General features: G+C 36.2%; 1 protein-coding gene across 1 annotated transcript; it reads left to right on the top strand.

Moving 5' to 3' along the window:
- Positions 1 to 6,882: 6,882 nt before the first annotated feature.
- LOC109112816 (complement C1q tumor necrosis factor-related protein 6-like) lies at positions 6,883 to 8,864 on the top strand. Its single transcript, XM_019125707.2, has 3 exons — positions 6,883 to 7,339; positions 7,984 to 8,112; positions 8,249 to 8,864. Exons 1-3 carry the CDS (start codon positions 7,087 to 7,089, stop codon positions 8,536 to 8,538), a joined length of 672 nt encoding a protein of 223 aa, XP_018981252.1. The 5' UTR covers positions 6,883 to 7,086; the 3' UTR covers positions 8,539 to 8,864.
- The last annotated feature ends 1,740 nt before the right edge of the window (positions 8,865 to 10,604 follow it).

The raw sequence follows: 10,604 nt of genomic DNA, 5'->3' as shown, positions 1-10,604 counted from the left end.
AGAGAAAAAAGTACCCCATGTGTACAATGAAATATACTGCTGTATTTTTTATTTTCTGGGCCTATATTTCTGCTGGAGGTCCTTGATATCTTGTTTAGATACATGACATCATGGATTCTATCAAATACCAACAGATAAAAAAATCAGTAAGTGACTGCAAGAAATCGTATAATGGTCCATTTTTGGATCTTTTAACCGTACAATAATCCAAACACAAACCTCGAAAACAACACAGAAATGGGTCACTGAGCTCAAAACCAAGCTTCTGCTTGCTATAGCCATTCCAGTCCTCTGACCTGAACCCTACGGAATATGAGAGGAGTGAACTGAAGAGGAGAAGCACCAACATGGAGCTGGGAATCTAAAGGGTCTGGAGTGATTCACGATGAAGGAATGGTCTCTGATCTCTTGTCAGGTGTTCTCTAACCTCATCAGGCATTATAGGAAAAAAAATTAGACCTGTTAACCTGGCAAATGGAGGTTTCAAAAAGTACTGAATAAAAGGGTGCCATTAATTGTGGCCAATGTGTATTAGAGAAAAACATTTATTTCATAATGATATTTCCACCCGTTTTAAATTCTTATTATCCAATGAAAGGATACATTTTTGTGAATTTTTTATATAAAAGTTCAAAACGATTATCAATGCAGATGAATTTTCACAGCCTTCTTTGATCATATTTACCAAAGGTGCTGATATTTTTGGCCACGACTGTAGGTGCGACAACATACATTTCAAAAGGGACCATCAAATAAAGTGAAACCACTTTATTAAATAATAATAATAAAAAAAAAAAACAATAAATTGATGTTATAATTTGACGTTGTCAGTATTTGATGTCAATGTGACATTGGCTTGAGACGTTGGCTCGACGTTGGGTTTAGGTTAGTTAATATCACAACCTAAAAACAAACTAAAGATTAAAGTCAAATGACGTTATAATTTGACGTTGATTGGACGTTACCATTATGACATCTTGAAGACATTGGATTTTGGTTGCCATACCTGACGACTAAAACATCAGTATTTGATGTCAATGTGACGTTGGCCTGAGACGTTGGCTAGACGTTGGGTTTAGGTTAGTTAATGTCACAACCTAAAAACAAACTAAAGATCAAAGTCATATGACGTTATAATTTTACGTTGATTGGACGTTACCAGTATGGCGTCTTGAAGACATTGGATTTTGGTTGCCATACCTGACGACTAAGTATCAGTATTTGATGTCAATCTGACGTTCGCTTGAGACGTTGTCTTGATGTTGGATTTTGGTTAGTTAATGCCACAACCTAAAACTAACTAAATACAGATCAACATCAAATGATGTTTTAATTTGACATTGTGTAGACGTTGCCATTATGACGTCTAGGAAACATTGGATTTTGGTTGCCATACCTGACGAATAAACATCAGTATTTGATGTCAATGTGACGTTGGCCTGAGACGTTCGCTCGACGTTGGATTTTGGTTAGTTAATGCCACAACCTAAAACTAACTACAGATCAACATCAAATGATGTTTTTATTTGACATTGTGTAGACGTTGCCATTATGACGTCTAGGAAAACATTGGATTTTGGTTGCCATACCTGACGACTAAGTATCAGTATTTGATGTCAATCTGACGTTGGCTTGAGACGTTGTCTTGATGTTGGATTTTGGTTAGTTAATGTCACAACCTAAAAACAAACTAAAGATCAAAGTCAAATGACGTTACAATTTGACGTTGATTGGACGTTACCATTATGACGTCTTGAAGACATTGGATTTTGGTTGCCATACCTGATGAATAAACATCAGTATTTGATGTCAATGTGACGTTGGCTTGAGACGTTGGCTCGACGTTGGATTTTGGTTAGTTAATGCCACAACCTAAAACTAACTACAGATCAACATCAAATGATGTTTTAATTTGACGTTGTGTGGATGTTGCCATTATGACGTCTAGAAAACGTTGGATTTAGGTTGCCATACCTGACGACAAAACATCAGTATTTGATGTCAATGTGACGTTGGCTTGAGACGTTGGCTCGACGTTGGATTTTGGTTAGTTAATGCCTCAACCTAAAACTAACTACAGATCAACATCAAATTATGTTATAATTTGACATTGTGTGGACGTTGCCATTATGACGTCTAGAAAACGTTGGATTATGGTTGCCATACCTGACGACTAAATATCAGTATTTGATGTCAATGTGACGTTGGCCTGAGACGTTGGCTCGACGTTGGGTTTAGGTTTAGTTAATGTCACAACCTAAAAACAAACTAAAGATCAAAGTCAAATGACGTTATAATTTGACGTTGATTGGACGTTACCATTATGACGTCTTGAAGACATTGGATTTTGGTTGCCATACCTGACGACTAAACATCAGTATTTGATGTCAATCTGACGTTGGCTTGAGACGTTGTCTTGATGTTGGACTTTGGTTAGTTAATGCCACAACCTAAAACTAACTACAGATCAACATCAAATGATGTTTTAATTTGACGTTGTGTAGACGTTGCCATTATGACGTCTAGAAAACGTTGGATTATGGTTGCCATACCTGACGACAAAACATCAGTATTTGATGTCAATGTGACGTTGGCTTGAGACGTTGGCTCGACGTTGGATTTTGGTTAGTTAATGCCACAACCTAAAACTAACTACAGATCAACATCAAATGATGTTATAACTTGACGTTGATTGGACGTTACCATAATGACGTCTACAAGATGTTGGATTTTGGTTGCCATACCTGACGACAACACATCAGTATTTGATGTCAATGTGACGTTGGCTTGAGACGTTGGCTCGACGTTGGATTTTGGTTAGTTAATGCCACAACTCTAAAACTAACTAAAGATAAACATCAAATGATGTTATAACTTGACGTTGATTGGACGTTACCCATAATGACGTCTACTAGATGTTGAATTTAGGTTGCCATACCTGACGACAAAACATAAGTATTTGATGTCAATGTGACGTTGGCTTGAGACGTTGGCTCGACGTTGGATTTTAGTTAGTTAATGCCACAACCTAAAACTAAACTACATATCAACATCAAATGATGTTATAATTTGACGTTGTGTGGACGTTGCCATTATGACGTCTAGGAAACGTTGGATTATGGTTGCCATACCTGACGACTAAATATCAGTATTTGATGTCAATGTGACGTTGGCTTGAGACGTTGGCTCGACGTTGGGTTTTGGTTACTTTATAACACAACCTAAAAACAACCAAATATCATCGTCAGCTGATGTTGGTCTTGGACGTCAATTTAACATTGTCATTAGACGTTGGCTTGACATTGAATTTTGGTTACCTGACCGTCGCGACCTAAATCTAATCTAATATTAACGTCATATGATGTCATACCTTCATCACACCTTTTGATAACACTTTGGTTAATACTTTTACAAACATCAACATGCCATTGCTCCTCTTTCTCTCCTGTAGATCAGGATGACGCCTGAGATGCAGGGTCTAGTGCTATCTTGGCCTGGGGTCCCTGGTGCTTCGGAAACTTCAGCCACTGATTTGTCCAGCGGAGGAAGCTTCTCATATTCCATATTCCTTGATGCAAGGCACGTGGGACTTGAGCCGATGTGAGCTCACTCGCATTAGAGCACTGCGATCGTCTGCCCTGCTGTTTTTTTCCTCACATGCTCTTGGGAGGAAGAAAATGGGATTGACTGCGAGGCATGTCAATAGCGAGCAGTCTCTTCAGTCAAGTGCCCGCTTTAGCTAGATGAAACCTGCCCATTCTGGCAGGCTTTGGCGGGCTTCCTGGCCATAGGTTCATCCAGAACCAATTCCCATCAATTTACACCCCTTTAAAAAAAAAATCACTAACCAAAAGACAAAAAATCACTGCGTGATAAAAAAAAAGCCTCAAGTTAAGAAGAAAAAAAAAAAACTTTTTCACATAGCCCATTTCCCAGTACTAGTGAAGTATCGATAGAGAACTCTGAGTTTCCCAGTTGTAAATACGACTAGGGAGGCCATAAACTTTACACACAGACAAAATTACTAGAGAAGTGTGAAGTGAAAAAATGTAAAAAATAAAACAATTTAAATTCACATCTTGCACACTTTAATGCCCTTTAAATGGAACATACTGTATATTCTTGCTTCGAACTAGAATCATGGCAGAATATCCCGTGATGTCCACTTCGCAGGGCACTTACGATCGAATAGAACAAACGGTTGAAGTGATAAGAGATATATATTAATTGTGCAGAGCGGGGGGATGGGGGCACAAGACTGGATTTGAAAACCCCTGCTCTAGGTAGCCACTATGAATCAACAGATAATTCAGTTTCTTTGACTCTTGAGAAAGGAGGTCATGTCTGTGTGCATCTCCATGAGACTTCATGGGTCTTTGATAATTACAGTCACCACAATTACTTTGTTAGCCATTTACCTTTCCCTCTTTGGCAATCTTGCTAAATTCATGAAGCTCAAAGTCATAACTAACATGTCTTTTTGCTTGCAAGACTAATATTTTATTCTGGTATGTTTTCATATGCATGAAAAATACACCTTTAAAGACAAAATGTAGGCCTGGTGGAAGTGTGGTAAAAAAAAAAAAACTGATGTAGATGGAGGAAATAAATACTAGACTGCTGTCTGAATATTAAATCTTTAACCCTTTTAACTTGAGCAACAAACTGAGCTAATCAAATTTCAAAATTCACTTCTGCAAAATCTTGATGGATCTTCTTCTCCTTATTCTTGTAACATTTAAAGAGAGTTGACAAACCACCTTAAGATAAAATCTTAAGATAGAAAAGGATAAAACAAAAGCAACTGGACTGGTTTGTGAAGCATCAATGGGGAAAAAAAGAAAGAAAATAAATGAAATTCTACTATCCACTACAGGTTTTGATTGGTTTGGTACTATTTTAAGTTGTACTTTTTCAAAACTCTTAGTACAAAACATTAAACTCACACTTGTAACACCACACTAGTCATTCTTTCAAAACCTGATCTCATGATTTCATCGTAGTTGCACATATTTTCATTCCACATAATCATTGTTTCGGAACACAAGATCATTGTGACACGGATTGAGAACATTTGATTTAATCACCAAAACACAACAGTAAGATTTTTTTTTCAACTTAGTACTTTTTACAATCAGTTCATTCAAGAGCAAATAATGGGAGATACACCTTTCAAATCACTTTTGTTGTTGAAATAATTTCAGTAATAGAGAAAATAACTGTCATGTTAGAAAATACATTTACTTTACCTAGCTTGCATAACTCACATAAAATCCATAATGTTTGTAAAAGTATTTAACCAGTGTGTTACTGTATCAAAAGGTGTGATAAAGGTATGACATGGCCAAAAGGACAGGGTTTACTGTCAATGCAGTATGAGAAAATGACTGAATCTATACTGAACTTTTCAGATGGAAGGTGAGTTATAGTAATGTGCAGTCTTCTTTACCATTGTAATGCCTCTATATACAGTATCACATGGCATAATGTAATGTAATTTGTATTTGATGATGTATTTGATTCCATCTGTCTCCCTTCTGCTGATACATCTCTAACCAATAGTACAATTTATCAACAGTACTAATGGAAAAATGAAATTGATAACTAAGTTACTCTATGTAAATTTGTTCATTTACACAACTGATGTTATGTAAATAAGCAGTGTTGACAACAGTGAATTCTACTACATAATAGCACACATACCTCACTCAAATGTCTGTTCACGTTGTGATGTGCTCATCTGTAATTCTTTTAGCCTACTGTTTTATAAATATTGCGGTTTCAAACCTACTTCTTTCTATACATACTCTTTGCTCCTACTATATAGGCATATTCGAACGCAACTTAAGTATACGTTCATCCGAATCTCACGAGAATTAGTGCACTCGCCTACTAATTCTCGCCTATTCTTTTATGAATCCTTAAGATTCAAACATACTTATTTGCTCACCTACTGCTTTTTGCCTACTATATAGTAGGGAAGTATGCGGTTTTGAACGCAGCGAGTATGTCTATGTGCATCTCTGTGAGACTTCATGGGTCTTTCGAAAATTACAGTGACCACAGTTCATTTGTTGCCCATTTACTTTTCCATCTTTGATAATCTTACTAAATTCATGAAGCTCAAAGTCATAACTAACATGTTTTTGGTAAAACAACTGATGTAGATGGAGGGAACATACTAGCCATACTTCAACCCTTTTAATTTGAGCAAGAAGCTGAGCTAATCGAATTTCAAAATTCACTTAGTAATGCCTAGTAATGGTGTAATTCGCCTAGTAATGGCGAACGGGATTTCCCCAAGTGCAAAATGTTCCTGGAACAACATTCCAAGCAACCAATCAGATTGAGGCATAAGTTTACAGGAAATAAAACATTTAGCCTTATCACCAGAGTTAGGTGCTTTCCTTACCTTGTTATTCAACTATCATTTCCTTCTGATTTTAAGGATAAATTATAGGTAGGTTTAGGCCTACTGATGTAGAAATGCTCTTATAGGCCAGACCTAGAATGTAAATCTCAGTCTTTTACAATATGTACGGGGAGTCCTTGCTCCTTCTCTCCATCCATCTACTGTAAAAAGGTTGAAGACCCCGGTCTTAACATTTCTTACTTTAACATTATATAATACAGGATTTTCAACCTTTTGACTGTGTTATTTTCTTTGTGTGTAACATTTTTCATGTAGTAGAACTGCCGGCCAAGTGAAATATAGATGCATATATTATTTTCTCATTATGAGGTAAACATTTATCCACCTGGTATAAAATATCAAATAATTTTCATATTGCTTTCCATTTTCCACTGTTGTCTCTATATACGAGGAGGGGGGGGGGGGGGTTGTAATTAAAATTCTACTGTCCACTACATTTATTCATGTGTTCTTTAATTCTTCCTTTAATTCTTGCTTTACTCAGTGGAATTTGTACTTCAATGGTCTTATGTTGCATTGCCTGTTTGGCCAGTTTGTCAACTATTCCCGCATCCCCCGTCCTTTAAAGCCCATCTCTTGCAGTCCGCAGACAGACGCTTTTTGGCTACTGAAACTGAGTTGTTTTGCAAACTGCATCTTGATATACCCTAATAATGTCCTATAACATTCTGTATCTGCTCTTGTTTGTGCTGTTCAGCTGTAACTGCGGCAGTATGTCTGAGGCACAGAAGAAGGAGAGGGAAGCACTGACTGGAGGCAGGAGTGAGTCTTTACCTGTGGAGTCTGGTGCTGCCGGGAATCAGCAGTCCTGCCTCATCACAGGCCTTTACCCACTGCTGGCAGAGCTGAGCTCCAGTCTTCAGTCTCTGAAGGCCAGCATGGACCAGGAACAGTTTAGGAGAAAAGGTACTGTAAGGGCTGGTTCACACAGAATGGGTTTCTGCTTTGAAAAACGCAAGACATGGGAAGTGGAAGGGGGAAAAAACACAAGGTTGCAAGACGCAAAGTTAAACAAGAAAAAACATACAAAAGTAGCCCAGTGCAATGAAAAAAAAAAATGTTTTCTGTCAATGTGAGAACCAGTCTTCTAAAGTAATACTGAACAGTTACAATTCAAAACTTTTTATATATAGTTACCAAGTTGTAAATCTGCCTTAGCATGCTATCGGAAACTTCATAATAGCCATTTCTGATTTGTAATACGAGTTTGCTGGAAAGAACAGAAATCATGGTGGATAGCCTATGCAATCTTGCCTGTTTCTTGGGGAAAAATTATTTTAAGCCAAAAGGTATAGAATAGAAGATATTTAGTCAATATATGAGAGGTTTTGAATAAAATTAAACATCCCCATTCATTGGTAGTTATATAAACATCAATGTAGGTACCAAAATTATCTCTGTGTTTCCCAGTTCTAAATATGATTAGGGAGGCTGTTCATGTCCGATTTGTGACTAGAAAACTCGTATTCATGTTCATTCTGATAGCACGTGAAGGCAGCATTAGTAACAGTATTATGTTTAATCAATATGATTTCTGATTCATCACACAGAAGAACATAACATAGCATTTGCTGCTACATTCGGAAACAAAGGAGATGTTGGGCCCTTCAACACAAATTTCCCAATGGTTTACGAAAAAGTCTTTTTGAATGCTGGGTCATGTTACAACACAGGCACTGGTATGTGGTATTTACCTTGTATCATCTTGCATATTTAAATAACACTCTGAACCCTACAGTTTAGTAATTAAGTGCAGTTATCTCAGCATGTTTGCAAACACATTATGACATTTAATTGTTGGCTATACTATTACAGGCATTTTCACAGCACCTGTTAAAGGAGTCTATTTCTTAAGTCTTTCTGGACATAACAAGACATCCAAACCCATGGCTCTAAGACTCTTTAAAAATGGAGAGGCGATGATAGGTGTTTACAACCATCCTCTAATTGATGCAGGTATCCGATATGAAACATTGTATAATTCAATCACTTTGATGCTGGAGAAAGGAGATCAGGTCTATGTGCATCTCTTGGCAAATCATTGGGTGTTTGATAATACTGATAATCTAACTCTATTTACTGGCCATTTGGTCTTTCCTCTTTGACCATCTTATTACAATTTTCCCCAATTGCTTTGGGTCAGTTTGCGAATCATCTTTTATTTTTTTCTTATAACAGTAAGTTTAAAGTTTCTCCCAGATTTTAATAATTGCTTGTGTTTTGGTACATGTCTGGAAAAGAGTAACAATGAAGTTTGGAAGCAATTTTTATGGAGCTTGCCTGCCTAGATGTAATTTTGTGTCAAATGTCTGTTCAATACAGTATATGCTGTATAACTTTACATGTAAGAAATGTGTAAAAATGAACATGCAAATGTGAATTTCCTGTTTACATGTAACTTTGCCACAAAAATAAATGTATAATATGCATATAAATAAGCGTACTACAGTATTGAATTTCCCCAGTTAACTTTTCTCAAATGCTGAAAATTTTAATTTAGTGGCATTCACCAATTTACTGACACAATACCTAGGTTTAGAAGAATGAATGAAATGTTTTGGGTGAGTTACTATACATTTTGCACACATATAATGTGATGTCCCATTTGACTCCTCTTAATTCTCTTCACCCCAGTGTGAATTCCCTGATGTCTCCTCAGTAGTACTGTCTTGTGCCAGGTCTAACGGTTCCCGTTGGATATATACCAAAAGTCTGCAGTCCTCTGCCCAAATAGATTTTCCAGATGTCAAGTCCATATCAGCAATAAAAACACAATCGCTAAAAACACTACAAACACACATAAAGCCATAGGCGTAATTGAGGGTGGGACGGATGGGACATGTCCCCACCACTTTTTGCCAGGGTCGATATTGTCCCTACCACTTTTGAAAGTAATTGAAAAATATCTTGCGGAAGGTATGTATTAAAGGGAAAACAAGATCAACAAATCATTCTTCATAATCTAATTCATACATGTAACACATTTTTCCACTGGCCAAAAGTTTTTCTGTGCCCTCAACAATGAATATTAAATCTCGAGAAACTATTGCGAGACACATCATATGCATCATGGGATATGTAGTTTACATATAATTAGTCTACAGATTCCAGCACTTTTCTTTTTGCTATGTTTTTATTGTTTCGATACTGTTTCAAGGTTTAAATATTTTTTTTGAGATTTTGAGAAAAAGAATGGGGCAATATCTCTAGTACTGAAAAGTGATGACTTCACGATAGCGGTGGATTGACAATTCAGAAGAAAGGAAATACCATCTTCCTCAACAACTATGCAAGTGAGTTCACTTGAAGCTCATCATGGTTATTATTACAATTCATACTTATTATCAAAGCATATATAGCAAAGTGTTACCTGAAAATTAATTTAAGTAGTAAATAATTAATTTGGTAAACTCTTATTTGATACAGTAACGCTTGAGCACATGAAGCGGTTTAAGCGTGACATTTGCTAACTTAGGTAATGAGATTTAGTGGTAAGCATCATTAACAGTTTCATATAGTTTTGAGAGTAGTAGATGATAGTTAACTTAATCTTAGGAAATAGTTTAGGTTAAGTTTTAGGTTAAACTTATGATACACGGACACAACTCTTGAGGGTCTAAATAGAATGAATCATCTTTTATTCTTAACTAATGTTTTAATTCTGTAACCGTTCGTTTTAGTGATCCCGTTTGATGTCAGCCTTACACCCCCCCCCCACCCTTAGATTTTACCTATCACAAGCGTGGACTAAAGAGGTATGATATTATTGTTGTAATATTATTATTGTTATTATTATTATTATTTATTTATTTATTTATTTCCAATTATATTTACTTTGTTGGTACATAATTTGTCTTTAAGGTTATGCTACATAGTATTTTAAGCATTTAATTAAAAATATATAGTATTATAAAATATTGAGCAACAAAGATGCTTTTGGAAGAGTTCATCAGTAATCTTGTTTATTAACAATAAACAATAACATCAATATGGTTATGAATACCTCAGAATGAACTGTAATAAGAAATAAAAAAGATTATTGTAATGGATGAAGAAAAGAAAAATCAGAGTGTCAGAGTAGCTTCTTTTTAGGTTTAGTTAGCTTTGTCCACTAAAATGAACCAAAAACCTGAGCACGCCTCTCTGAGACCTTAATGAATTCCTGGCTTTT

The sequence above is a fragment of the Cyprinus carpio genome, chromosome B2, assembly GCF_018340385.1.
Source record: "Cyprinus carpio isolate SPL01 chromosome B2, ASM1834038v1, whole genome shotgun sequence".
NCBI lineage: Eukaryota > Metazoa > Chordata > Actinopteri > Cypriniformes > Cyprinidae > Cyprinus > Cyprinus carpio.
The sequence above is the reverse complement of the archived record's forward strand: the minus strand, read 5'-3'. Positions and strand labels throughout refer to the sequence as shown.

What these genes read in the sequence shown, in the direction of transcription:
- LOC109112816 (XM_019125707.2), top strand. Translation starts at nt 7,087, where the DNA reads ATGTCCTATAACATTCTGTATCTGCTCTTGTTTGTGCTGTTCAGCTGT. An exon ending in GGAACAGTTTAGGAGAAAAG is followed by an intron (nt 7,340 to 7,983) that starts GTACTGTAAGGG and finishes TTCATCACACAG; the next exon opens with AAGAACATAACATAGCATTT. An exon ending in ATGTTACAACACAGGCACTG is followed by an intron (nt 8,113 to 8,248) that starts GTATGTGGTATT and finishes ATACTATTACAG; the next exon opens with GCATTTTCACAGCACCTGTT.